We start from the raw sequence: 27,860 nt of genomic DNA on the forward strand, positions 1-27,860 counted from the left end.
ATGGTGTGCAAGGTTGGGCCTAGTGTGCAAAGCCATGCAATGGTGTGCTGGGGTATGCAAGCCTGTGCAATGGTGTGCAAAGCTGTGCAACGGTGTGCAAGCCTGTGCAAGATTGTGCAATGGTGTGCAAGGTTGGGCCTGGTGTGCAAAGCCATGCAATAGTGTGCAAAGCTGTGCAAGACCATGCTGGGCTGCACCGTGAGCGTGTAAACACCCACCCACCTTGTGTGCCCCCCCCATGGTACAAGCCCCCCCTCCCAGGTCCCTCTGTGCCCCCCCTCCCCACACCCCCCCCCCCCCCAGTGTCACGATGCTGGGGGTCCCGGGGGGGGGGGGGACAGACGCATGCACACCCACGGATGCTCCAGCTCTTTATTTGTGGCCCCTCCGGGGACCCCCCCGGACCCCCCCCAGCTCAGAACCTGTCCCTAAGTGCCCGAGGGGCTGCAGGAGGGGGGGTCCAATACCCCCCCCCCCAAAAAAACAAGAAGGGGGGGGCAAAACTGGGGGGGTGCAAGCAGCGGACTACGTCCTACGCGCCCCTACAGGGCGCAGCACCCCTGGGGGGGGGCCCAAGGGGGGGGTGGGGGGGGGGTCCCGGCCCCCCCGCTGCCGAGGGGTCCAGCCCCGGCGCGGCGCCGCCGTCCCGGTGCTGCCGGTGCCTAGCGGCAGGGGGGGGGGGCTGGGTGGTGGTGGTCGTGGGGGGGGGCACAGGGGGGGGCCCGGTGGGGACCCCCCCTCGAAGCCCCTCCTCGGTGCAGCCGCTTCTGGTAACTGCGGGGGGGGGGGGACAAAATGGGGAGGGGGGGTCAGTGGGGGGGGTTGAGGACCCCCCCCCCCGACCCCCCCCCAGTGGCTGGCACCACGTCAGATCCTGGGGAGGGTGGGGAGGGGGGGGGGGGGGTTAGGGGGGTGGGGGGGGATGGGGACCCCCCCCCACGACCCCCCGTACTTACATGGCAGCACCGTGACGCTGTGGGGGGGGGGCGGCAGCAGGGACAGAAGGGACAAGGTCACCAAGGTCACGACCCCGCGTGACCCCCCCCATACAGAGGGGTCCCACAAGCCACAGACTCCCCCCCTCCCCACCCAGGTGACCCCCCCCCGGGTGCCCCCCCCACCCCAGGACCCCCAACCCCCATCCCAAGTGACCCCCCCCAGGTGGATGCCCCCCTCTCCCCAGGACCCCCCCCCTCCCAGGTGACCCCCCAGGGTGCCCCCCCCCACCCCAGGACCCCCCCCAGGTGACCCCCCCCCACCCCGGGACCCCCCCCCCGTCCCCGGGGGGTCACTCACGCGTGCAGGCCGTGCGCCCCCCCTCGGGCTGTGTGGCCATGGTGCGCTTCTCGAACTTCAGCTCCCCCGAGTACATCATGGACCTGGGGGGGGTGACAATGACACCATGGCCCCCCCCCCTCCATGTCACCACCAGGGGGGGGCCCCGTGGTCCTTGGGGGGGGTCTCCGTGCTCCCTGTCACCCCCAGGGTCCCCAAAATCCCCGTGGTCCCAATCATCTCCAGGGCCCCCCAGGGTCCTTCTGGGGTCCCCGTGGTCCCCAGGGTCCCAAGTCCCTCTGGTCCCTGTCACCCCCATGGCTCCCCAAGTCCCCGTTGTCCCCATGGTCCTTGTGGTCCCCATCATCCCCAGGGTCCCCCCTGTGGCCCTTATGGGGTCCCATCGCTCCCTGTCACCCCCAAGGTCCCCATGGCCCCAAGGTCCAAGTTCTCCATGGTCCCCAAGGTCCCCAATGTCCCCATGTCCACAAGATCCCCATGTCCCCAAGGTCCCCATGGCCCCAAGGTCCCTGTGGTCCCCAAGGTCCCCAAGACCTAAGGTCCCCATGTTCTCAAGGTCCCCAAGGTCCCCGTGTTCCCATGGCCCCAGGACCCTGTGACCCCAAGGTGCCCATGTCCCCAAGGTCCCTGTGTCTCCAATGTTCCCACGGTCCCCATGTCCTCACAGTCCCCATGGTCCCTCTCCATGTCCCCAAGGTCCCCAAGATCCCCATGTCCCCAAGATCCCGTGTCCCCAACACCTAAGGTCCCCAAGTTCCCTGTGTTCCCATGTCCCCAGGATCCCTGTGTCCCCAAGGCACCCATGGTACCCACATCCCCAAGGTCCCCATGGTCCCTCCCCATGTCCCCAAGGTCCCCAAAGTCCCTGTGTCCCCAAAGTCCCCGTGGTCCCCATGTCCCCAAGGTCCCCAACAGTCCCCATTTCCCCAAAGTCCCCATGTCCCCAAGGCCCAAGGTGCCCATATCCCCAAGATCCCCATGTCCCCACATCCCTAAGGTCCCCAACAGTCCCCCTGTCCCCAAAGTCCCCGTGTCCCCAAGACCCAAGGTCCCTGTGTCCCCAAGGTGCCCATGGTACCCATATCCCCATGGTCCCCAACAGTCCCCATGTCCCCAGAGTCCCTGCGTCCCCAAGGTCCCCAAGGTGCCCATGGTACCCACATCCCCAAGGGTCCCAAGATCCCCGTGTCCCCAGATCCCCATGTCCCCAGGACCCCCGTGTTCCCAAGGTGCCCCTGTTCCCATGTCCCCAAGATCCCCGTAAGTCCCCAAGGTCCCTCCCCATGTCCCCAAGGTCCCCAAAGTCCCCATGGTCCCCATGTCCCCAAGGTCCCCAACAGTCCCCATTTCCCCAAAGTCCCCGTGTCCCCAAGGCCCAAGGTGCCCATATCCCCAAGATCCCCATGTCCCCACATCCCTAAGGTCCCCAACAGTCCCCCTGTCCCCAAAGTCCCCGTGTCCCCAAGACCCAAGGTCCCTGTGTCCCCAAGGTGCCCATGGTACCCATATCCCCATGGTCCCCAACAGTCCCCATGTCCCCAGAGTCCCTGCGTCCCCAAGGTCCCCAAGGTGCCCATGGTACCCACATCCCCAAGGTTCCCAAGATCCCCGTGTCCCCAGATCCCCATGTCCCCAGGACCCCCGTGTTCCCAAGGTGCCCCTGTTCCCATGTCCCCAAGATCCCCGTAAGTCCCCAAGGTCCCTCCCCATGTCCCCAAGGTCCCCAAAGTCCCCATGGTCCCCATGTCCCCAAGGTCCCCAACAGTCCCCATTTCCCCAAAGTCCCCGTGTCCCCAAGACCCAAGGTGCCCATATCCCCAAGATCCCCATGTCCCCATGTCCCCAAGGTCCTTGTGTCCCCATATCGCCATGATACCTGTGTCCCAAAGGTCCCCAACGTCCCCAAATCCCCAAGGTCCCCATGGTCCCTCTCCATGTTCCCAAGGTCCCCAGCAGTCCCCATGTCCCCAAGACCCAAGGTCCCTGTGTCCCCAAGGTCCCAAAGGTCCCCAAGGTCCCCATGTCCCCAGGACCTCCGTGTTCCCAAGGTGCCCCTGTTCCCATGTCCCCAAGATCCCTGTAGGTCCCCAAGGTCCCCAAAGTCCCTGTGTCCCCAAAGTCCCCGTGGTCCCCATGTCCCCAAGGTCCTCAACAGTCCCCATTTCCCCAAAGTCCCTGTGTCTCCAGCATTCCCAAGGTCCCTGTGTCCCCAAGGTCCCAAAGGTCCCCAAGGTCCCTGTGTTCCCATGTCCCCAGGACCCCCGTGTTTCCAAGGTGCCCCTGTTCCCATGTCCCCAAGATCCCCGTAGGTCCCCAAGGTCCCTCCCCATGTCCCCAAGGTCCCCAAAGTCCCCGTCGTCCCCATGTCCCCAAGGTCCCCAACAGTCCCCATTTCCCCAAAGTCCCCATGTCCCCAAGACCCAAGGTGCCCATATCCCCAAGATCCCCGTGTCCGAACGTCCCCACGATCCCCATGTCCCCAGATCCCCGTGTCCCCATGTCCCCGAGGTCCCCGCGCTCACCGCAGCAGGGACAGGCTGCGTGCGCCGATGTCCTGGCAGCCTCGCTGGATGCCGGCGATGAGGTAGGGCACGAACTTGTGGATGGAGCCCTTGTCCTGCAGCGAGCCCGACACCCCCTGCGCCACCTTCACCGGGTCACCCTCGCTGCGGGGACACAGCCGACGGGGCTCAGGGGTGGGCATGGACCCCGGGACCCCCTCCCCAAAAAAAAAAAACCACACCCCACAGACCTGAAATAGCGTTTCTGGCTGCCCCCCTGCTCCATGGCGTCGAGCGAGCCCATGCCGCGGTATTTTTTCAGCCGCACGCCCTCCGAGAAGAAATACTCGCCCGGCGCCTCCGTGGTGGCCGCCAGCAGCGACCCCATCATCACTGCGGGGTGGGGGCGCAGCCGTGACCCTGTCCCCATGTGTCCCACCCCCCCCGGGACCCCGCTCACCCGTGGATGCGCCCAGGGCCAGCGCCTTCACCACGTGCCCCACGGTGCGGATGCCGCCGTCGGCGATGACGGGCACCCCGAAACGCCGCGCGTACTCGGCCACCTTGTAGACGGCCGTGCCCTGGGGGCGGCCGCACGCCATCACTGGGGGGGGGGGGACGGGGACAGGGTGGGGGACACATAGACATACAGAGGTGGGTCGGGGGGAGGCGTAGGGGGAGGATTTGGGGGGTTTTTTTTGGGATCCCCGCGCACCTTCCTGGGTGATGCAGATGGAGCCGCAGCCCATGCCCACGCGCAGGGCGTCCACGCCGGCGTCGATGAGGTTTTTGGCTTGGGCTGCTGTCACCACTGAGCGTCCCGTGGGGACACGGGGTGTGTCACCGAGTAGGGACGGGGCCCCCCACCCCGCAGCCCCCCACCCCGCAGCCCCACAGCCACCCCAAATGTTGCCCCACAGCATCCCCAGCCCAGCCGCACGGTGCCAAGGTTGCGCACCCCAATTGTCCCCTTGATGTCCCACAGTGCCCCATCCCCTGCCCCACAGCGCCCCAAATCTGCACCCCACAGCACCCCAAAAGCTGCCCCACTGCCAGCCCCAGGGCACCCCAACCCCTGCTCCACGGTGCCCCAATCCCTGCCCCACAGCACCCAAGTGTCCCCCTGTTCTGCTCACCAACCTGTGGCTCCCCAAATCCCTCCCCCATGGCACCCCAATCTCATCCCCACTTTGCTCCTCACGCTGTGGCACCCCAAAACTTGCCCCACTGCCAGCCCCATGGCACCCCAACCCATGCACCATGGCACCCCAAATCTCTGCCCCATGGCACCCCAAAACCTGTCCCACTTCCAGCCCCATGGCACCCCAACCCATGCACCATGGCACCCCAAACCTCATCCCATGGCACCCCAACTCCTGCCCCATGGCACCCCAAACTCACCCCACAGCACCCCAAACCCTTCCCACTGCCATCCCCACAGCACCCCAACCCTTGCACCATGGCACCCCAACCCCAAGGCACCCCAAACCTTTCCCACTGTCAGCCCCGTGGCACCCCAACCCATGCACTATGGCACCCCAAACCTCACCCCACAGCACCCCAAAACCTGTCCCACTTCCAGCCCCATGGCACCCCAACCCATGCCCATTGCCAGCCCTGTGGCACCCCAAACCCATCCCCACAGCACCCCAACCCTTGCCCCATGGCACCCCAAACCCTCCCCACTGCCAGCCCCATGGCACCCCAAACCTCACCCCATGGCACCCCAAAACCTGCCCCACTTCCAGCCCCGTGGCACCCCAACCCATGCACCATGACACCCCAAACCTTACCCCATGGCACCCCAAAACCTGTCCCACTTCCAGCCCCACGGCACCCCAATCCCAGCCCCATGGCACCCCAACCCATGCACTATGACACCCCAAACCTTACCCCATGGCATCCTAATCCCCACCCCACAGCACCCCAAAACCTGCCCCATTGCCATCCCCATGGCTCCCCAACCCTTGCACCATGGCACCCTAACCCATGCACCATAGCACCCCAAACCTCATCCCATGGCATCCCAAACCCCTGCGCCATGGCACCCCAAAATCTGCCCCACAGCACCCCAGACCATGCCCCATGGCACCCCAAACCTTGCACCAAGACACCTCAAACCTCACCCCACGCCACCCCAACCCTTACCCCCCAATCCCCCACCACCCCCACACCCTGCGTGGGATTTTGGGGTGTCACCCCCCCCCTCACCCCTTTCACCCCCTTTCACCCCCCCTCACCCACCGTTGCCCCCGATGACCTGCAGCTCGGGGTACTTCTGCTTGATGTAGTGGATCATGGCCACCTGGTACACCGAGTTCCCCTGCGACGAATCCTTTGGGGGCGCACGGGGCCGGGGACGTCACAGGGGGCGCACGAGACCCCCCCAAAAAAAATCAAAAAAAAAAAAACCCAAAAAAAGTGACCCCCCCCACCCCACCCACCAGCACCACCACGTCGACGCGGGCTTGCACCAGGAGGTCCAGGCGGTATTTGTCGTCCTCGCGCGTCCCCAGGGCGGCCCCGCAGAGCAGCTGCTTGCGCGCATCCTTGGAGGCCAGCGGGAAGTCGCGGTTCTTCTGCAGGTCGCTGCGCGCGATGATGGCCACCAGCTCGTCGCTCTCGTTCACGATGGGAAGCTTGCCTGGTTGGGGTTTGGGGGTTTGGGGTCAGGGATGGGGTTTGGGGTCAGGGTTTGGGGTTGGGGATGGGGTTTGGGGTCAGGGTTTGGGGTTGGGGATGGCGCTTGGGATGGGATTTGGGGTTGGGGATGGCATTTGGGGTTTGAGAAGGGGTTTGGGATGGGATTTGGGGTCAGGGTTTGGGGTTTGAGATGGGGTTTGGATTGGCAGCTTACAATGGGGTTTGGGGTTGGGGATGGTGCTTGGGATGGGATTTGGGGTCAGGGATGGGGGTTGGGGATGGGGCTTCGGATGGGATTTGGGGTTGGGGATGGGGTTTGGGGTCAGGGTTTGGAGTTGGGGTTGGTGCTTGGGATGGGGTTTGGGGTTGGGGATGGGGATGGTGTTTGGGATGGGGTTTGGGGTCGGGGATGGGGTTTGGGATGGGACTTGGGATGGGGTTTGGGGTCAGGGTTTGGGGGTGGAGATGGGGTTTGGGGTCAGGGTTTGGGGTTGGGGATGGCGTTTGGGGTCAGGGATGGGGTTGGAGATGGGATTTGGGGTTGGGGATGGGGTTTGGGGTCGGGGTTTGGGGTCAGGGTTTGGGGTTGGGGATGGGGTTTGGGGTCAGGGTTTGGGGTTGGGGATGGCGTTTGGGGTCAGGGATGGGGTTGGAGATGGGGTTGGAGATGGGGTTTGGGGTTGGGGATGGGGTCAGGGATGGGGTTTGGGGTTGGGGATGGGGTCAGGGATGGGGTTTGGGGTCGGGGATGGGGTCAGGGATGGGGTTTGGGGTCGGGGATGGGGTCAGAGATGGGGTTTGGGGTCGGGGATGGGGTTTGAGATGGGGTTTGGGGATGGGGATGGGGTTGGAGATGGGATTTGGGGTCGGTATTTGGGGTCAGGGATGGGATTTGGGGTCGGGGATGGGGTCAGGGTCAGGGTTTGAGATGGGGTTTGGGGATAGGTTTGGGGTTGGGGATGGGGTTTGGGATGGGGTTTGGGGTCAGGGTTTGAGGTTTGAGATGGGGTTTGGGGATGGGGATGGTGTTTAAGACGGGGTTTGGGGTTGGGGATGGGGTTGGGGATGGGATTTGGGGTCAGGGTTTGGGGTTGGGGATGGGATTTGAGATGGGGTTTGGGGGTGGAGATGGGGTTTGGGGTCGGGGATGGGGTTTGAGATGGGGTTTGGGTCAGGGATGGGGTTGGAGATGGGATTTGGGGTCGGTGTTTGGGGTCAGGGATGGGATTTGGGGTCGGGGATGGGGTCAGGGTCAGGGTTTGAGATGGGGTTTGGGGATGGGTTTGGGGTTGGGGATGGGGTTTGAGATGGGGTTTGGGGTTTGAGATGGGGTTTGCCGATGGTGTTTGGGATGGGATTTGGGGTTTGAGATGGGGTTTGGGGTTGGGGATGGCGCTTGGGATGGGATTTGGGGTTGGGGATGGGGTTTGGGGTCAGGGATGGGGTTTGGGGTCGAGGATGGGGTCAGGGATGGGATTTGGGGTTTGAGATGGGGTTTGAGGTTGGGGATGGGGTCAGGGTTTGGGGTCAAGGATGGGGTTTGGGGTCAACGCTTGGGGTGGGCATTTAGGGTTCAGGGTTGGTGCATGGGGTCAGGGATGGGGTTGGGGTTGGGGATGGCGCTTGGGATGGGGTTTGGGGATGGTGCTTGGGATGGGGTTTTGGGTCAGGATTTGGGGTTGGAGATGGGGTTTGGGGTCGGGGTTTGGGTTGGCGTTTGGGTTTGCAGCTTACAATGGGGTTTGGGGTTGGGGATGATGCTTGGGATGGGATTTGGGGTTGGGGATGGGGTTTGGGGTCAGGGTTTGGGGTCGGGGATGGGGTTGGAGATGGAGTTTGGGGTCGGGGATGGTGCTTGGGATGGGGTTTGGGGTCAGGGATGGGATTTGGGGTCGAGGATGGGGTTGGGGATGGTGCTTGGGATGGGGTTTGGGGTTTGAGATGAGGTTTGGGGTTGGGGATGGGGTTTGGGGTTTGGGGTCGGGGATGGGGTCAGGGATGGGATTTGGGGTTGGGGATGGGGTTTGGGGTCAGGGTTTGGGGTCTGAGATGAGGTTTGGGGTTGGGGATGGGGTTTGGGGTCGGGGATGGGGTCAGGGATGGGATTTGGGGTTGGGGATGGGGTTTGGGGTCAGGGTTTGGGGTTTGGGGTCAGGGTTTGGGGTTGGGGATGGGGTTTGGGGTCGGAGATGGGGTCAGGGATGGGATTTGGGGTTGGGGATAGGGTTTGGGGTCAGGGTTGGCACTTGGGGTCAGGAATGGGGTTTGAGGTCTGGGTTTGGGGTTCGGGGTCGGGGATGGGGTTTTGGGTTGGCGCTTGGGGTCAGGGATGGCATCAGGGATGGGGTTGGGGTCAGCGTTTGGGATGGGGTTTGGAGTCAGGGATAGGGTTTGGGGTCGGGGATGGCATCAGGGATGGGGTTCAGGGTCAGGGATGGAGTTCGGGGTTTGGGGTCCAGGATGGGGTTTGGGGATGGCATTTGTGGTCAGCGCTTAGGAAGGGGTTTGGGGTCAGGGTCGACGCTTGGGTTTGGGGATGGTATCAGGGATGGGGTTTGGGATCGGGGTCAGGGATGGGGTTGGCATTTGGGGATAGCATTTGGGGTCGGTGGTTTGGATGGGGTTTGGGGTTGGAAGTTGGTGTTTGGGGTCGGGGTCAGGGATGGCGTCAGGGACGGGGTTTGGGGTCTGGGTTTGGGGTGGGGGTTTGGGGTCGGTACCCTTCTTGCTGCGCTGCAGGATCTCGTTGGCTTCCTTGAGGGTGACGCCGGCCGGGGCCACCACCAGCTCGTTGCGTTTGGTCATCACCTGCGGGAACGGGGCCGGGGGCACCGGGGTGATGGTGGACCCCAAAGGGACCCGTGTGGCCCCACAACACCGCCCAACATCCTGCATCCCGACCCATCCCATCCCATCCCCAATCCCATCCCCTTCCTCTACCCATCCCCAACCCCATCCCCTCCCATCTCCAACCCCATCCCCATCCCCTCCCTCTCCCCCATCCCATATCCCCAAGCCATCCCATATTCCCATCACATCCCCTCCCATCCCCATCCCATCCCCATCCAGTCCCTACTGCGTCCCCAATCCCATTGCAACTCCCCATCCCAATTCCCCATCCCCTCCCCATCTTCCAGTCCCATCCCGATTCCCCATCCCCATCCTATATCCCCGTCTCCATACCATATCCCTGTCTCCATCCCCATCCCATCCCCATCCCATATCCATCTCCACCCCCATCCCCATCCCATCCCCAATCCCACCCCATCCCCATCCCATATCCCTGTCTCCATCCCCATCCCCAATCCCATCCCAATTCCCCACCCCAATTCCCCATCCCATCCCCTCCCCAATTCCCCATCCCATATCCCTGTCTCCATTCCCATCCCCTCCCCAATCCCATCCCAATTCCCCATCCCAATCCCATTTCCATCCCATCCCCATCCCATATTGCCACCCCAATTCCCCATCCCCATCCCATATCCCCGTCTCCATCCCCATCCCAACCCCTCCTCACCCCATCCTATATCCTCTACCCAATCCCACCCCCAATCCCATCCCATGTCCCAATCCCATCCCAATTCCCCAACCCAATTCCCAATCCCATTTCCATCCCATCCCCATCCCATATTCCCACCCCAATTCCCCATCCCATCTCCAATCCCATCCCAATTCCCCATCCCCATCCCATATCCCCGTATCCATCCCCATCCCATCCCGTCTCCCAATCCCATCCCAATTCCCCATCCCACCCCACACCCCCACCCCATACCCCACCCCACACCCCACCTGGCTGAGGTGCGTGCCGCGCTCCCTATGGGGCAGGAAGTCGATGTCCCTGGAGGTGACGATCCCCTCCAGCCGGCTCCCCATGCGCCCGTTTTGGGTCAGGGGGATCCCCGAAAACCCGTGCCTCATTTTGGCTTCCAGCACGTCCCCCACCGTGTGCGCCGGGCTCAGCACCACCGGCTCCGTGATGAACCCCTGCTCGAAGCGCTTTTTGGGGGGGGGGGGGACACACAATGGGGGGGGGCTCTCCGGAAGGGTTATGGGGTCAGGGGGGGTGCGGGTTTTTGGGGTCCCGTCCCCCCTTTTACCTTGACCTTGCGCACTTCGTTGGCCTGGAACTCGGGGGTGCAGTTGTGGTGGATGATGCCGATGCCGCCCATCAGCTGGGGGGGGGGCAGCGGGGGCACAGTGGCAACGGGGGGGGGGGCACCCCCTCACCCCGCCCTGCGCCCCCAAAGTGTAAAGTGATGGGTACCCCGATCCCGCACCCCAAAACCATCAAGTGATGGGCACCCCGACCCCAAAACAGGCAGGGGGGCACCCCAAGTTGTAAAGCAATGGGCACCCCAAATGTACACCCCAAAATCATAAAGTGATGGGCACCCCAACCCCGCACCCCAAATGTGCACCCCAAAACCATAAAGTGATGGGTACCCTGACCCCGCACCCCAAAACCATAAAGTGATGGGCACCCCAACCCCACACCCCCAAAATATGCACCCCCCCCAAACCACACAGTGTGGGCACCCCAACCCTGCACCACCCCAAACAGGGTGGGGGGCACCCCAAATGTGCACCCCAAAACCCTAAAGTGATGGGCACCCTGACCCAAAACCAGGCAGGGGGGCACCCCAAGTTGTAAAGCAATGGGTACCCCAAATATACACCCCAAAACCATAAAGTGATGGGCACCCCGACCCCGCACCCCCAAAATGTGCACCCCCCCCCAACCACACCAACCCTGCACCACCCCAAAGCGTAAAGTGATGGGCACCCCAAATGTGCACCCCAAAACCATAAAGTGATGGGCACCCCAACCCCACATCCCCAAAATATGCACCCCCCCCAAACCACACAGCGTGGGCACCCCAACCCTGCACCACCCCAAAGCGTAAAGTGATGGGCACCCCAACCCCGCACCCCAAACATGGTGGGGGCACCCCAAAACCATAAAGTGATGGGCACCCTGACCCCACAACCCAAACAGGGTGAGGGGGCACCCCAAATCCATAAAGTGATGGGCACCCTGACCCCAAACCAGGCAGGGGGGCATCCCAAATCATAAAGCGATGGGCACCCCAAATGTACACCTCAAAACCATAAAGTGATGGGCACCCTGACCCCAAACTGGGCAGGGGGGACACCCCAATCCTGTGCTCCCCAAAACCATAAAGTGATGGGCACCCCGACCCCGCACCCCCAAAATGTGCACACCTCCCCCATAACCACACAGCATGGGCACCCCAACCCTGCACCACCCCAAAACCACAAAGTGATGGGCACCCTGACCCCAAACCAGGCGGGGGGCACTCCAAATTGTAAAGCAATGGGCACCCCAAACGTACACCCCAAAATCATAAAGTGATTGGCACCCCAACCCCGCACCCCAAATGTGCGCCCCAAAACCATAAAGTGATGGGTACCCCAACCCCGCACCCCAAATGTGCGCCCCAAAACCATAAAGTGATGGGTACCCCAACCCCGCACCCCAAATGTGCACCCCAAAACCATAAAGTGATGGGCACCCCGACCCCGCACCCCCAAAATGTGCACCTCTCTAACCACACCAACCCTGCACCACCCCAAAGCGTAAAGGGATGGGCACCCCAAATGTGCACCCCAAAACCATAAAGTGATGGGCACCCCGACCCCACACCCCAATCCTGCACAGGGGTGGGCACCCCAAATGCGCACCCCAAACCAGATGTGTTGGTTACCCCAAATCTGTATCCCCGAAAATAACACAGGGGTGGGTACCCCAACCCCACACAGGTGCAAGCACCCCAACCCCACACGCCCAAACCATAATGTGATGGGGACCTTACCCTATACCCCAAACCCACATAGGGGTGGGCACCCCAAATGTGCACCCCAAACCAGATGGGCTGTAACCCCAAATCTGTATCCCCCAAAATAACACAGGGGCGAGCACCCCGACCCCACACAGGTGCGAGCACCCCAACCCCACACCCCCAAACCATACCATGATGGGCACCCTGACCCCACACCCCAAACCTGCACAGGGTGAGCACCCCAAATGCGCACCCCCAATAAGATGGGGTGGGCACCCCAAATCTATAACCCTCCAAATAACACAGGGGTGGGCACCCTGACCCCACACAGGCGCAAGCACCCCAACCCCACACCCCAACCCATAACGTGATGGGCACCCTAACCCTACACCCCAAACCCACATAGGGGTGGGCACCCCAAATGCACACCCCCAAACCAGATGTGTTGGTTACCCCAAATCTGTATCCCCCAAAATAACACAGGGGTGGCTACCCCAACCCCATACAAGGGTGAACACCCCAACTCTATACAGGGATGGGCACCCCAAACCATAATGTGATGGGGACCCTAACCCTATACCCCAAACCTGCACAGGGTGTGCACCCCAAATGCGCACCCCCAAACCAGATGTGTTGGTTACCCCAAATCCGTATCCCCCAAAATAACACAGTGGTGAGCACCCTGACCCCACAGAGGTGCAAGCACCCCAACCCCAAACCCCCAAACCATAATGTGATGGGGACCCTAACCCTACACCCCAAACCCACATAGGGGTGGGCACCCCAAATGCGCACCCCCAATAAGATGGGGTGGGCACCCCAAATCTGTATCCCCCAAAATAACACAGGGGTGAGCACCCCAACCCCACACAGGGGTGAGCACCCCAATCCCACACCCCAACCCATAACGTGATGGGCACCCTAACCCTACACCCCAAACCCACATAGGGGTGGGCACCCCAAATGCGCACCCCAAACCAGATGTGTTGGTTACCCCAAATCCGTATCCCCCAAAATAACACAGTGGTGAGCACCCTGACCCCACACAGGTGCAAGCACCCCAACCCCAAACCCCCAACCCATAATGTGATGGGGACCCTGACCCTACACCCCAAACCTGAACATGGTGGGCACCCCAAATGCGCACCCCCAAACCAGATGAGGTGGGCACCCCAAAACTGTAATCCCCCAAATAACACAGGGGTGAGAACCCCAAATCTGCACAAGGATGGGCACCCCAAACCTGCACCTCCAGGCCATAAAGGGATGGGCACCCAGACCCTGCACTCCAAACCTGCACAGGGGTGGGCACCCCAAATGCGCACCCCCAAACCAGATGTGTTGGTTACCCCAAATCTTTAACCCTCCAAAATAACACAGGGGTGAGCACCCCAACCCCACACCCCCAACCCATAACGTGATGGGCACCCTGACCCTGCACCCCAAACCTGCACAGGGTGGGCACCCCAAATGCGCATCCCAAACCAGATAGGATAGGCACCCCAAATCTGTAACCCCCCAAAATAACACAGGGGTGAGCACCCCAACCCCACACAGGCGCGAGCCCCCCAACCCCACACCCCAACCCATACCGTGACGTACACCCTGACCCCACACCCACCCCCCCAGCCCCCCAAAATCCCGGGGTGCCCCCCCCCCAAAAAAAAAGCTCACCGCCATGGCGATGGCCATATCGGACTCGGTGACGGTGTCCATGGGGGACGAGATGAGCGGGGTCTTCAGCGTGATCTTACGGGTCAGCGCCGACGTCAGGTCCTGGGGGGGCCGAGAGACCCTCTCCTCCCTGCCCCCCCCCACCGTGGGGACCCCCCCCCGAACCCCAAACCCCAACCCCCCCCCCCCCACCCCAACCCATCATCACCGTGCCACCCCAAAAGCCCAAGGGATGTGGGTGGGGGTCACCCCCTTGCCCCCCCGTCCAAGACACCCCACGGTGTGGGGGGGTCACGGTGACATTTGGGGGGGTGGGGGGGGGTCCCAGGGATGTCACCGAGGGGGGGGGACGGGGACAGGACCCACCACCTCGTCGGCCGTGAAGTCGATGAAGCCGGGCAGGATGAGGAAGTCGCTGCGGGGAGGCGTGGGGGGGGGTCACCCATGGGGGTCCCCCCAGTCCTGGCACCCCAAGGGACGTGGGGGGGGGCTGGGGGGGGGGGTATAGGGACAAGGGGAGCTCATGGGGTGGGGACATTTGGGGTGGTCTCATGGGGATGGTGGGGTTCAGGGACCCCGGTGCCATACTGGGTGTGGAGAGGGGCTGGGGACCCCCAAACTGGGCTGGGGACCCCTGAACTGGGAGCCCCTGAACTGGGGTGAGGAGCCCTGAACTGGGAGCCCCTGAACTGGGGAACCCTAAACTGGGGAACCCCCAAACTGGGGTGGGGACCCCTGAACTGGGGAACCCTAAACTGGGCTGGGGACCTCTGAACTGGGGAACCCCCAAACTGGGGTGGGGACCCCTGAACTGGGGAACCCTAAACTGAGCTGGGGACCCCTGAACTGAGAGCCCCTGAACTGGGGAACCCTAAACTGGGGAACCCTAAACTGGGCTGGGGACCCCCGAACTGGGAGCCCCTGAACTGCGGAACCCTAAACTGGGCTGGGGACCCCTGAACTGGGGAACCCTAAACTGAGCTGGGGACCCCTGAACTGGGAGCCCCTGAACTTGGGACCCCTGAACTGGGGAACCCCCAAACTGGGCTGGGAACCCCTGAGCCGGGCCCAGCTGGGGACCCCCAAACTGGGCTGGGGATCCTTGGGCCAGGTTGGGGATCCCAAACTGGGCTGGGGACCCCAAATCAGGCTGGGGACCCCCAAACTGGGGGGCCAAGTTGGGCCCAGCTGGGGACCCCTGAACCGAGCTGGGGACCCTAAACTGGGCCAGGGACCCCTGAACTGGTTAGGGGACTCCCAAATAGGGTTGGGGACCCCTAAACTGGGCACCCCTGAGGTGGGGCGGGGGACCCTTGGGCCATGCTGGGGACCCCCAACCCAAGGTTTGGGACCTCTGGGCCAGGCTGGGGATCCCAAATCAGGCTGGGGACCCCTGAACTGGGGAACCCTAAACCGGGCTGGGGTCCCCCAAACTGGGCCCAGCTGGGGACCCCAAACTGGGATGGGGATTCCTGGGCCAGGCTGGGGACCCCCAAACTGTGCTTGGAAACCCCAGGCCAGGCTGTGCACCCCGAAACTGGGCTGGGGACCCTTGGGTGAGACTGGGGACCCCTGAACTGGGCTGGGAACCCCCAAGCTGGGCTGGGAACCCATAAACTGGGGAATCCTAAACTGGGCTGGGGACCTCAAACTGGGCCAGGGAACCCTAAACTGGGCTGGGGACCCCTGGGCCAGGCAGGGGACCCCCAAACCGTGCTGGGGACCCCTGAACCGGGCTTGGGACCCCCAAACTGGGCTGGGGACCCCTGAACTGGGGAATCCTAAAGCAGGCTGGGGACCCCTGGGCCAGGCTTAGGACCCCCAAACTGGGCTGGGAACCCACAAACTGGCTCCCCTTTTGGGGTCCCCCTTTTGGGATCCCCTTGCGCAAGCCCAGGGACCCCAAAACCGGGATGGGCACCCCCAAACCATACTGGGCACCCCCAAATCGGGCCGTTTGTTGTGGGGTGGTGCAGGGGGGGGGTGATGGTGCAGGATGGGGCCGTGCCCCCCCAAACCCCCCCACCCCATACTTGTAGGTGAGGCCGTCGGCGGTGGCGAAGAGCTGCTGGGCGCTCAGCCCGTCCTCGGGCACGTAACCGGTGCCGCCGCTGATCAGGTAGTCAGCCATGCTGGGGGGGGGCATCGGGGGGGGGGACATCGGTCCCAATCCTAATCCCAGTCCCAATCCCGATCCCGGTCCCAGTCCCAATCCCAGTCCCAATCCCGGTCCCGGTCCCAATTCCAGCCCCGATCCCATTCCTGATCCCAGTGCAGGGCGGTGGCGGGGGGGGGGTCACCGGTCCCAATCCCAATCCCAGTCCCAGTCCCAGTCCCGGTCCCAATTCCAGCCCCGATCCCATTCCCGATCCCAATCCCAGTCCCATTCCCGATCCCAGTGCATGGATGTGGCGGGGGGGGGGGGGGGCACCGGTCCCAATCCCAATCCCAGTCCCAATCCCGATCCCGGTCCGAATTCCAGCCCCGATCCCAATCCCGATCCCATTCCTGATCCCAGTGCAGGGCAGTGGCGGAGGGGGGGGGGTCACCGGGGGGGGGGACACTGGTCCCAATCCCAATCCCAGTCCCAATCCTGATCCTGGTCCCAATCCCAATTCCAGCCCCAATCCTGATCCCATTCCCGATCCCATTCCTGATCCCAGTGCAGGGCAGTGCTGGGGGGGGGGTCACTGGGGGGGGGGACACCGGTCCCAATCCCAATCCCAGTCCCAATCCCAATCCCAGCCCCGATCCCAATCCCAGCCCCGATCCTGGTCCCATTCCTGATCCCAGTGCAGGGCGGTGGCGGAGGGGGGGAGGTCACCGGGGGGGGGACGGACACCAGTCCCAATCCCAATCCCAATCCCGGTCCCAATCCCAGTCCCAATTCCAGCCCCAATCCATTCCCGATCCCGATCCCAGTGCAGGGCGGTGGTGGAGGGGGGGGGTCACCGGGGGGGGGACACCGGTCCCAATCCCATCCCAGTCCCAATCCCAATTCCAGCCCCGATCCCAATCCTGATCCCATTCCCAATCCAATCCCAGTGCAGGGCGGTGGTGGAGGGGGGGGTCACCGGGGCGGGGGGGGGACACCGGTCCCAATCCCAATCCCTGTCCCCGATCCCAATTCCAGCCCCTAATCCCAATCCTAATCCCATTCCCGATCCCAATCCCTGGGCGGCGGGTTTGCGCGGGCTGTGGTGGAGGGAAGGGGTGACGGGGGGGGGGGGGGACACCGGTCCCAATCCCAATCCCAGTCCCAATTCCAGCCCTGGATCCCAGTTCCCAATCCCAATCCCAGTCCAGGGTGGTGGGGGGGGGGGGTAGCGGGGGGGGGGGACACACCGGTCCCAATCCCAGTCCCAATCCCAATCCCGATCCCAATCCCATTCCTGATCCCAGTCCAGGGCGGTGGCGGGGGGGGGGGGCACCGGTCCCAATCCCAATCCCAATGCCAGTCCCAATCCCAATCCCAATACAGATTCCCAACCCAATCCCAATCCTGATCCGGATCCCGATCCCAGCCCCGATCCCATTCCGATCCCAGTGCGGGGATGGCGGGGGGGGGGGTGCAGCGGGGAGAGGCGCACCCAGTCCCAATCCCAATCCCAATCCCGGTCCCAATCCCGGTCCCAGTTCCAATTCCAGCCCCAATCCCAATTCCGGGTCCCAATCCCAATCCCAGTGCCAGGCAGTGGTGGGGGGGGGTCACGGGGTCGGGGTCCGGTCCCAATCCCAATCCCAGTCCCAATCCCAGCCCCAATCCAGTCCCGATCCCATTCCCAATCCCAATCCCAGTGCAGGGCGGTGGCGGGGGGGGGGGTCACGGGGGGGGGGACACCGGTCCCAATCCCAATCCAGTCCCGATCCCATTCCCGGTGCAGGGCGGTGCCGGGCGGGTGAGCGAGGGGGGGGGCCCCCGCAGCTCCGCCGGGGGGGGGAGGCGCGGCAGCCGCGCAGCCCCCCGCGCCTCCGGCGTCCCCGGCGCCGCCCCGCCGTCGTCCCGGTCCCGACCCCGCAGGGAGGTCTAGCCCAGTAGCAGGATTATGGGCCAGTGAGCCCCCTGCCCCGCTGCCCCCCAGTCTCGGTAATTCCAGCTCCCTCCAGTGACCCCCAGTAAGGCCTAACTGCATCCCAGTAAGCTCCCAGTGACCTGCAGACTGTGGCTGCAGCCCCCAGTGGCTCCCCAGTAGCTCCCAGTGCTTCCCAGATTATGTCCCAGTTTCCTCCTTTTACCTCCCAGTACTTCTCCTCCAGGGCTCCCAGTAAGTCCCCCCAGTGCTTCCAGTGCATGCCCCAGTGCATCCCAGTGCTGCCCCCACCCCCCAGTAACCTTCCAGTACCCCCAGTTCTTCCAGGCCAGTTCCCTCCCAGTACCCCCAGTAGTGCTGCACCCCTTCCTGTTCCCCCCAGTGCCACTGCTGCCCCCAACCCCCAGTAACCCCCAGTAACTCCAGCCCTGCTGGACCAGCTCCTCCCATCCCAGCCCCCGGTAACCCCCAGTCACTCCCAGTCCTGTTGGGCCGGCTCCCAGTTCCCCCCCAGCACCCACCAGTACAACCCCCCAGCAACTCCCAGTGACTCCCAGCTGTTGGACCAGTTCCCAATTCCCTGCAGGATCTCCCCAGTGTTGGTTCCCATTCCCCAGTTCCCTCCCCAGTACCCCCAGCCCTGCTGAACCAGCTCCCCAGCTCCTCCCCAGTTCCCTCCCAGTATCCCCAGTGTTGCTCCCCCCACACCCCAGTACCCCCAGGCCCAGCTAGACCGCTCCCCCAGTCCCTCCACAGTACCCCAGCGCTCCTTCCCCGTGCCTCTCAGTCACTCCTAGTCCCCCCCAGTTCCCTCCCAGTACCCCCCTAGCCCTGTTGGACCAGCTCCCAGTTTCCCCCAGTCACTCCCAGTGCCCCCCAGTAGTGTTGGACCAGCTCCCAATTCCCTCCTAGTCCCTCCCAGTGCCCGTTAGACTTTCTATTTCCCTTCCCAGTGTCCCCCCAGTCACTCCCAGTGCCCCCCAGTTCCTCCCAGTGCCCCCCATAGTACCCCAGCCCTGGCAGACTAGCTCCCCAACTCCCCTCCACTTCCTCCCAGTACCTCCTAGTAGTGCTGGACCAGCTCTTACCAGTCCCATCCTAGTCCCACCCCAGTGCCCCCCAGTTCCCTCCCAGCCCCCCCCAGTACTCCCCCAGCCCTGTTGGACCAGCTCCCCACTCCCCCCCAATCACTCCCCAGTACCTCCCCAGTAGTGCTGGACCACCTCCCATTTCCTCCCTAGTCCCCCCCAGTCACTCCCAGTTCCCTCCCAGTTCCCTCCCAGCCCCCCCAGTCCCAGTTCTCCCTGGTGGACTGGCTCCCAGTTCCCCCCAGTCACTCCCAGCGCCCCCCAGTAGTGCTGGACCACCTCCCATTTCCCTCCTAGTCCCCCCCAGTCACTCCCAGTTCCCTCCCAGTTCCCTTCCAGTGCCCCCCAGTCACTCCCAGTACCTCCCAGCACTGCTTGACAGCTCTCCCAGCTCCCTCCAGTGCCCCCAGTTCCCTCCCAGTTCCCCCCAACCCCCCCCCAGCACCTGGCGGACAGCTCCCAGTCCCCCCCAGCCCCCCCCAGCCCCTCCCAGTCCCTCCCAGTGCTTCCAGTTGCCTAGCCCCTCTCCCCTCCCGCAGCGCAGCAGCCCCGCCCGGGAGGCTCCCGCGCCCCGGCCCCGCCCTCCCCGCGCCGCTGCGCCAGCCCGGCCCCGCCCCCTGCGTGACCACGCCCCGGCCCCGGCCCCTCTTCCATGGCCACGCCCCCTCGCCCTCATCGCCCCGCCACAGCCCAGGCGCCCGCACGCCCTCCGTCACCCGCCCCTTCTGTCCATCGCCCCGCCACCCACCAGCCAGCGCCCCCCTCTCCCTGCCCCCAGCCGCCCTCCATCCCAAGCCCCTCCCCCAGCCCCGCCCCGGGGTGCTGGGGGGGGGCACCCCCTGCTCCGACCCCCCTGGAGGCTCCCCCAGCATGGGGGTCTCCCCCGAGCTCGGGGTGCCCCCCCCCTGTTTTGGCCCCCCTTTGTTGGTGCCCCCCCTTATTTCGGTGCCCCCCCTGCTCTGTGGGTGCCCCCCTTATTTAGGGTGCCCCCCTTCTTTTGGGTGCCCCCCCTCTATCTTGGGTGCCCCCCATTCTGGGTGCCCCCCTTTTATTGGGGTGCCCCCCCTCTGCTCTGGGTGCCCCCCTTATATTGGGTGCCCCCCATCTGGTTCCCCCCATTCTATTTACCCCCTTCTCCAAGGATTCCCCTTTATCTGGGTGCCCCCCCCTCGCTCTGGGTGCCCCCCCTTTGCTCTGTGAACCCCCCCCCCTTTCTCTGGGCACCCCTATTATCGCGGGCCCCCCCTTCCTGTTGGGTGTCCCCCCTTATCTTGGGTGCCCCCCCACTATTTTGGGTGCCCCCCTTATTCTGGGTGCCCCCCTTCCACTGGGTCCCCCCCATACTTTAGGGTACCCCCCTTGCTTTGGGTGCCCCCTTTATCCGGGTACCCCCCCCTTCTTTTGGGGTGCCCCCCCCCATTCTGAGTGCCCCCCTTCTCTGGGTGCCCCCCAATTCTTAGTGCCCCCCCCTTATCTGGGGACCCCCCCCCTGCTCTGAATTCCCCCCTTTCCCTGGGTGCCCCCCCCCTGCTCTGGGTGCCCCCCCCTTTATCTGGGTGCCCCCCCCTCTCCCCGCGGAGGAGGCCGGGTGCTGCTGTCCCTTTCGGCCCTGGGCCGGGGCCCCGGGGAGAGGCTGGGGGATTGGACAGCAGCACCCGGGGGGGGGGGCTCGGGGGGGGGGGCACCGGGAAGGGGGGGGGGGCGAGTTCGGGGGGGGGGCACCGGGCAGGAACCCCCGTGCCCCCGCTGCCACCCGTCGTCAGGTCAGCCCGGCCCCCCCCCCCCCTAATCCAACCGGCATCAGACAGAGGTGGGGGGGGGGGCAGCGTGGGGGGGGGCACACGCGTGTGCAAGGCTGGGGGGGGGATTTGAGTGGGAGAGACCTCCCACGCGTGGGCGCCCCAAAACCCACTTCGTGGCCGCCCCGCCGACCCGGGGCTGCCCCCCACCCCGAGGCCCGAAGCGGGGACCCCCCCCCCCGCGGCCCCCCCCTGACCCCCGCCGCCCCCCTCCGCCGCCCCCCGCGTGCCCCCCCCCCCCCCCGCGAGCCCCCTCCCCACCTGCCTAGTGGGCGGCACAGGGGGCGGCCGCACTAAGCACTGGGTCCCGGGGCGGGCAGTGTCCGTGGGGGGCGGCGGTGGGGGGGGGGGGCGCGGGGCTGGGGAGGGGGGCCTTCCCATGGGAAGTGAGAGGGAGGAGAGAGGAAGCAGAATTGGGGGGGGTGGGTTGGGGGGGTCACACAGGGAGGGAGCAGTTGGGGTGGGGTTGGAGGGGAAAAAAGGGTGCAAGGCTGGTTATGAGGGGGGGGGTCCCGGGGGTACCTGCGGGAGTACTGGGGGGGGTCTGGGGGGGGGGGGCGCAGAGCAGGTAGAGCTCTCCTCGGGTGGCTGCGAATGGCTGGGGGGGGGCACCGGGGGGGGGGGGCTCCGCCTCCGGCTCCTCCCCCCGGGGGGGCCCTGAGGCCCCGGGGGGAGACTGAGGCGGGGGGAGGGCCTCGCCCCCTCTCATCCCCGCTCCCCCAAGACTCAAGGTCCTCCGTGGGGGGCGTGGGGGGGGGGGGGGCGCGCGTGGATGGGTGTGGGCGTGGGAGGGAGGCGGGAGGGGCTGCCCCCCGCTGCCGGCAGCACAAGATGCTGGGGTTGGGGCGGCTGGGGGTGCGCGGGGGGGGGGGCGGGGCGGGCTGGGTGCCCCCTCCCAGTACTCGGGTCATCATCGGCCCCCCCCCCCCGGAGCTGTGGGGGGGGGAGAAGAAAGGGGGAGCAGCGACGGGGGGGGGCAGCACGTGGGGGGGGGTGACCCTGGGGGCGCCGGGAGGGCGCGGGTGGGGGGGTGGGTGGGGGGGGGGGGGCAACCCGGGGGGTGTGGGTGACGGGGGTCAGCGAGGGGACACGGGGGGGTGAGGGGTCCACGGGGGGGGGCAGGTGGGGGGGGTGCAGGGGGGTGACCTGGGGGGGTGGGGGCGACCCCGGGGGGGGTGACCTGGGGGAGGAGGAGCGGTCTGGGGGGGAGGTGGACCTGGGGGGGTGACCTGGGGGGGGGGTACCCGGGGGGGGGGGCACCAGTGGGTGCAAGCCATGGAGCTGAGCGTGCCAAGGGGAGGGGTGCAAGGCAACCCATGCAGCATGCCATGGGGGTGGTGATCGCAGTGATGGTGCTGACCCAGATAGCAGTAATACCGTCAACAGGCGGTGCGATCTGTTTCATCCAGTAGCAGTGGCAGCGCTGCCAGATAACAGCGGTGGCAGTGATGGTGACTGGTGATGGTGACAGTGGCAGTGGTGGCAGCAGCGGTGACGGTGCCACCGGGCGGATTAGGGCCAAGCGCAGAAGCCTCTTAGCGGCGCCCAGCCACGGCCGCTCGCAGCCCGCTGTCCCCGGGGGGAAGGCACCCCCGGGACGGGGCTGGGGACACGGGGACATGGGGACAGGGGGACATGGGATGCAGGGACATCAGGAGGCTGGGGACCCAGAGAGATGGGGACATGGGGACCTGGGGACATGGGGTGCCTGAGGCCTGGGGACACCGGGTACCGGACTTGGGGACATGGGATCTGGGACCCCAAGCTCTGGGGTATGGCATCCCAAAGTCCTGGGGTCACAGGGACTGGGTGACCCCAAGACCTGGGGACATGGGGACACGGGGACCCCAAGATCTGGGGACCTGGTGACCCCAAGACTTGGGGTCAGGGGGACCTGGGGACCCAAAGAGATGGGGTATGGGATGCAGGATCTGGGGACCCCAAGACCTGGGGACACAGGGACCTGGGGACCTGGGGACACGGGGACCCCAAGAGATATGGGGACATGGGGACACAGGGACCTGGGGACCCTGAGACCTGGGGACATGGGGACCCCAAGAGATGGGGACCTGGGGACCTCGAGACTTGGGGACACGGGGACCTGGGGACATGGGATCCCGGGGACCCAGAGACCTGGGGACATGGGGACCCCGAGACCTGGGGACACAGGGGACATGAGGATCCAAGAGACTTGGGGACATGGGGACACAGGGGTCCTGGAGACCCCAAGTCTGAGGATATGGGGATCTAGAGACTTGGGGTCTAGGGACCTGGGGACCTGGGGACATGGGGTCCCAGGAGTCTGGGGTCTGGGGACCCGGCGTGGGGACATGGAGACCCAGGAGACCTGGGGACCCGGGGACCTCGGGGGACATGGGGTTCTGGGGACATGGGGACCCCAAGATCTGGGGACCTGGGGACCCCAAGAGATGGGGACATGGAGACCCAGAGACTGGGGTACCCAGGAACCTGGGGTACCCAGGAACTGGGGTATGGGGACCCCAGAGATGGAGACACGGGGACAGGGGGACAGGGGGAAACAGGGACCCCGAGAGATGGGGTCTGGGGACCTGGGATATGGGGACACAGGGACCCCAAGAGATGGGGACCTGGGGACCTGGGGACATGGGGACCTGGGGACCCCAAGATCTGGGGACATGGGGATCCTGAGACTTGGGGTATGGGGACCTGAGGATATGGGTACGGGATCTGGGTGCCAGGTCTGAGGACATGGGGACCCTGAGACCTGGGGACATGGGGACCCCAAAACGTGGGGACACGGGGACCTGGGGACATGGGGACATGGGGACCCCAAAACGTGGGGACACGGGGACCTGGGATTAAATGAACCTCGATTTAGAAACACGGTAGGAGGGGGGGGGGCAGGATCCATGGAGGGGGCGTGGTCAGCGCCGGAGAATGGCTACCCGTGGCCCCGCCCTCTGGGCGTGGCGAGGGGGCGGGGCCTCGGTCACGTGGGTGGGGGCATGACTAGGGCAGGGGGCGGGGCCGTTCTTGCCTTCGGACCCGCCCAGTGCCTCCGAGTTGTGGGCCCAGTGACTCTAAGTGGTAGGGATGTACCAGTATCCCCCAAGCCCAGTGCTCCTCCAAAAAGTGGAGGGGAGTACCCAGGCACCCCTAGTGCTTACAGTACCCCCCCAGTGCCCTCCCCAGTGCTCCCAGTATCCCCCCAGTGCCCTCCCCAGTGCTCCCAGTGCCCCCCCTCCCCTCGGTCCCCCAGCCCCCAGTGCTCCCAGCACCCTTCCCAGTGTTCCCAGTCCCCCAGCCCCCTCAGTGCCCTCCCAGTGCTCCCAGTGCCCTTGCAGTGTTCCCAGCACCCCAGTGCCCTCTACTTGGCCCCCCAGAATTGCTCCAGTACTACAGTACCCCCATCCCCCATGGTGCCCTTCCAGTGCTCCAATCCCCCAGTGCTAAGTGCCCCAGTACCCGCAGTGCCCCCCTCCCCCAGCCCCCAACCCCCCAGTGCCCCCCATACCTTTCCCAGTGCTCACAGTGCCCCAGTACCCTCCCCAGTGCTCCCAGTACCCCAGTACCCCCCAGTACCTTTCCCAGTGCTACCCAGTACCCCAGTGCCCCCCCCAGTACCTTCCCAGTGCTGCCCAAGTACCCCAGTGCCCCCCAGTACCTTCCAGTGCTCCCAGTACCCCAGTACCCCCCCAGTACCTACCCAGTGTCCCAGTGCCCAGTACCTCCAGTGCTCCCAGTGCCCCAGTACCCTCAGTGCCCCCCCCAGTTTGTTCCAGTGCTCCAGTACCCCCAGTGCCCCAGGTTCACCCTCCAGTGCTCCCAGTACCCCCAGTGCCCCAGTTGCCCAAGTAAGGGTTCACAGCCTTGGGGAGGCCTTGCTTGGCACCCACAGGACCCCCGGCGCCCCCCCTCAGCATCGATGGAGTCCTCCGGCAGCCGGAGCGGCGCGAGGAGGGAGCGCGAGCTCCGCGCCCCCTCGACGCCCCCCCTCGGCGCCCCCCCCCTCGGCGCTCTCCTCGCTCACCTCCTCCAGCGCCGGCAGCCCCCCCGCGCCCCCCCCCACACCCCCGCCCCCTCGGGGCTGCCCCCTCCACCCCCGGACCCCCCCCCCGCTGGGGGGCTGGGGGGGGCTGGCGGGAGGGGGGGGGCGGCGGTGGGGGGGGGGCGGTGGCGGAGGGGGGGGCGGCGGGGGGGGCGGGGGGGTGGGGGGAGTCTCGAGCCCCCCAGGCCTCCGCTGACGCCCCCTCGCCCCCCCCCTGCCCACCCGCCGAATTGGCGGCCGGGACTCGGGGGGGCGGCGGCGGCGGGGGGGGGGGCGCCCCCCCCCCTCGGACCCCTGCGTGGGGCTGTCAGAGGCCGGGGGGGGTCTGGAGCGGCTTTGCAGCGGGATTCAAATTGGGGAGGGGTGGTGGACGGGGGGGGGTCATTGAGGCTTTGGGGGGGGGGTGACCCCTGGAGCCCCCCAGATGTGAGGCAGAGGCTGGGACCCAGGGCAGGCTCTGGTTTAGGGAGGGGGGGGGAGATGGGGAACGGATGTGGAGACGGGGAAACTGGTCAGCGGACCCCCAGCCTCTCGGGGGTGTATTTGGGGGGGGGGGGGTGCTTTTTTTTTTTTTTTTTTTGGGGGGGGGTCTGGTCCAGCATTGGGGTGCTTCTCCATGGCCAGGGCCACCCAGTCCCAGCCTCTGCTGCTCCCTCTGGCACAAGCTTCATGGCCCGCAGCAGCGGGAGCCCCCCAGAGCAGCAGCAGCCCCCCGGGCCCCCCCCAGCCCCCCACAACTCAGGGAGCTGGGGGAGCTGAGCTGCTCCAAGGGGTCCCGGGGAGCTGCATGGGGGGGGGGGGGAAGAAGAGGGGGGGGGTCAGGGGAATGGGGGGGGGGTGGGGGGGGAAATGAGGAGGGGTCCTAGGGAGAGGAATTCATGGGGGTGGGGGGTGGGGGAGGGAGGGGTAGCGGGGAGAGTGGGGGGGTGGGGGACAAGGGGGAGGACTGGGGAGTGAGTGGGGCACTGGTGGGGGTGGGGCTGAGGGGGGGTGGCTGAGTGTGCTGGGGGGCTGGGGACTGGGAGTGTGGGGGGGGGGGCATGGGGCAGGTGGGGGTGATGGTGGTGGGGGTCTGGGGTCTGGGAGGGGTCTGGGGGATGTTGGGGTTGGGGGCCTTGAGGGTATGGGGCCTGGGGTCTGGGGCTGGGGGCTGGGGGGGGGGGGTCGTGGGGACTGGGGGGGTCACATTCGGGGGCTGGGGGACCTGGGGGGACCTGGGGGGGGACCTGGGGGCTATGGGGGACTAGGGAGCCATGGGGGGCTGGGGGGGGTCACGGTGCTGGGGGGGTCAGCTGGAGCATTGGGGGAGCGGGGAGGCTATGGGGAGCTGGGGCACTGGGGGGGCATGGGGTCGTGGGGCTGGGGGTCCTGGGGGGGACCTGGGGGCATTGGGGCTGGGGGTACTGGGGGGGGCGTTATGGGGCTGGGGGGAGGTGACTGATTTCTGGGGGGCTGGGGGTCCTGGAGGGGAGTTGGGAGGGTAGTGAGAGATGGGGGGGCCATGGGGCTGGGGAGTGGCCTGGGGACTGGGGCTGGGGGCACTGGGGGGGCGTTCTGGGGGCTCGGGGGGAGGTACATCCTGGGGGTCTGGGGGACCTGGAAGGGATGCGGGAGGGGGTCTGTGGGCTGTGGGGCTGAGGGGCTGTGGGCTGGAGGGGCACTGTGGGGCTGGGGGGGGCACTGTGGGGCTGGGGGGGGCAGGGGGCCCCAGGGGTGGGTGTGCCCCCGTGACTGCCCCACCTGCCTGGCCGCGGCCCACCTCCAGCTCCGCACGTGGTGTTGGACATCTCCCCCGACTCCTTCGTCCCTCGCCACACCTGGGGGCACGGCGGTGACACGGGGGGGGGACAGGGGACAGGGGACAGGGGACAGGGACCCTGGCCACCCCGCAGAGCCCGCCCGGGGTCAGGTCCCTGGCCCCTTCCTGCATGTTCCCATGGGCATCCTATCCCAGTGGGGGGGTCCCCCCATGGTGTACAGTGTCCCCACAATGTCCCTGCAGTATCCTTGTGATGTCCCCACAATGTCCCTGTGGTGTCCCCGCAGTGTCCCCAGAATGCTCACAGTGTCCCCACAGTGTCCCTGCAGTATCCCATGGTGCCCTGACAATGTCCCATAATGTCCCATGGTGTCCCCACAGTGTCCCTGCAGTGTCCCCATGTCCTCGCTGTGTCTGCAAGGTCCCCGCAATGTCCCATAGTATCCCTACAATGTTCCCATGATGTCCCCACAATATCCTATGGTGTTCCCATGGTGTTCCCACAATGTCCCTGCAGTATCCCATGTTATTCCCACAGCGTCCCCATGGTGTCCCCACAGTGTCCACAATGTCCCCATGGTGTCCCTGCAGTGTCCCCACAATATCCCATGTGTCCCCATGGTGTCCACAATGTCTCCATGGTGTCCCCACAGTGTCCCCATAGTGTCCACAGTGTCCCACGTGTCCCGCAGGGTGTCCACACGGTGTCCCCACAATGCCCCCACAGTGTCCCTGTGGTGTCCCCACAGTGACCCTGCAATGTCCCCACAGTGTCCCCATAGCCATCGATGTCCCCACAGCGTCCCCATGGTGTCCCCATGACATCCCCACAGTGTCCCCATGCTGTCCCCAAAGTGTCCCCATTATGTCCCCGTGGTGTCCCCTCAATATCCCCATGACATCCCCTCAATGTCCCCATGGTGTCCCCTCAATGTCCTCACAGTGTGCCCCCACTATTTGTCCCCGCGGTGTACCCGCAGTGACCCCGCAGTGACCCTGCAGTGTTCCCTCAATGTCCCCACAATGTCCCTGCAGTGTCCCCATAACATCCCCACGATGTCCTCATGGTGTCCCCACAATGTCCCCTCAAAATTCCCACAACATCCCCTCAATGTCCCCACAATGTCCCCACAACATCCCCACAATGCCCCTGTGGTGTCCCCACAGTCCCCTCAATGTCCCCTCAATGTCCCCTCAAGTGTCCCCAACCTGCAGGCTGTCAGGGACACAGTCTGTCA

At 65.5% G+C, this 27,860-nt stretch overlaps 1 protein-coding gene across 7 annotated transcripts; it reads right to left on the bottom strand.

Moving 5' to 3' along the window:
* Positions 1-510: 510 nt before the first annotated feature.
* IMPDH1 (inosine monophosphate dehydrogenase 1) lies at positions 511-16,107 on the bottom strand. 7 transcript variants are annotated; one of them, XM_072037168.1, is made up of 15 exons: positions 15,949-16,106; positions 14,282-14,330; positions 13,916-14,017; positions 10,538-10,612; positions 10,230-10,436; positions 9,161-9,248; positions 6,242-6,441; positions 6,042-6,132; positions 4,513-4,608; positions 4,258-4,401; positions 4,049-4,190; positions 3,819-3,962; positions 1,297-1,379; positions 957-973; positions 511-774 (listed from the first exon to the last, which is right to left on the bottom strand). In XM_072037168.1, the coding sequence occupies exons 1-15, from the start codon at positions 16,074-16,076 to the stop codon at positions 526-528; spliced, it is 1,815 nt and encodes a 604-aa protein (XP_071893269.1). In that variant the 5' UTR covers positions 16,077-16,106; the 3' UTR covers positions 511-525. The 7 variants fall into 7 exon arrangements, with proteins under 7 accessions (XP_071893269.1, XP_071893236.1, XP_071893175.1 ...); XM_072037135.1 differs by having other exon boundaries at positions 4,258-4,608; positions 13,916-13,990; positions 14,285-14,330; positions 15,949-16,107; XM_072037074.1 differs by having other exon boundaries at positions 4,258-4,608; positions 14,285-14,330; positions 15,949-16,107.
* Between the last annotated feature and the right edge of the window lie 11,753 nt (positions 16,108-27,860).

Source organism: Anas platyrhynchos, chromosome 1 (genome assembly GCF_047663525.1).
Source record: "Anas platyrhynchos isolate ZD024472 breed Pekin duck chromosome 1, IASCAAS_PekinDuck_T2T, whole genome shotgun sequence".
NCBI classification, from domain to species: Eukaryota; Metazoa; Chordata; class Aves; order Anseriformes; family Anatidae; genus Anas; species Anas platyrhynchos.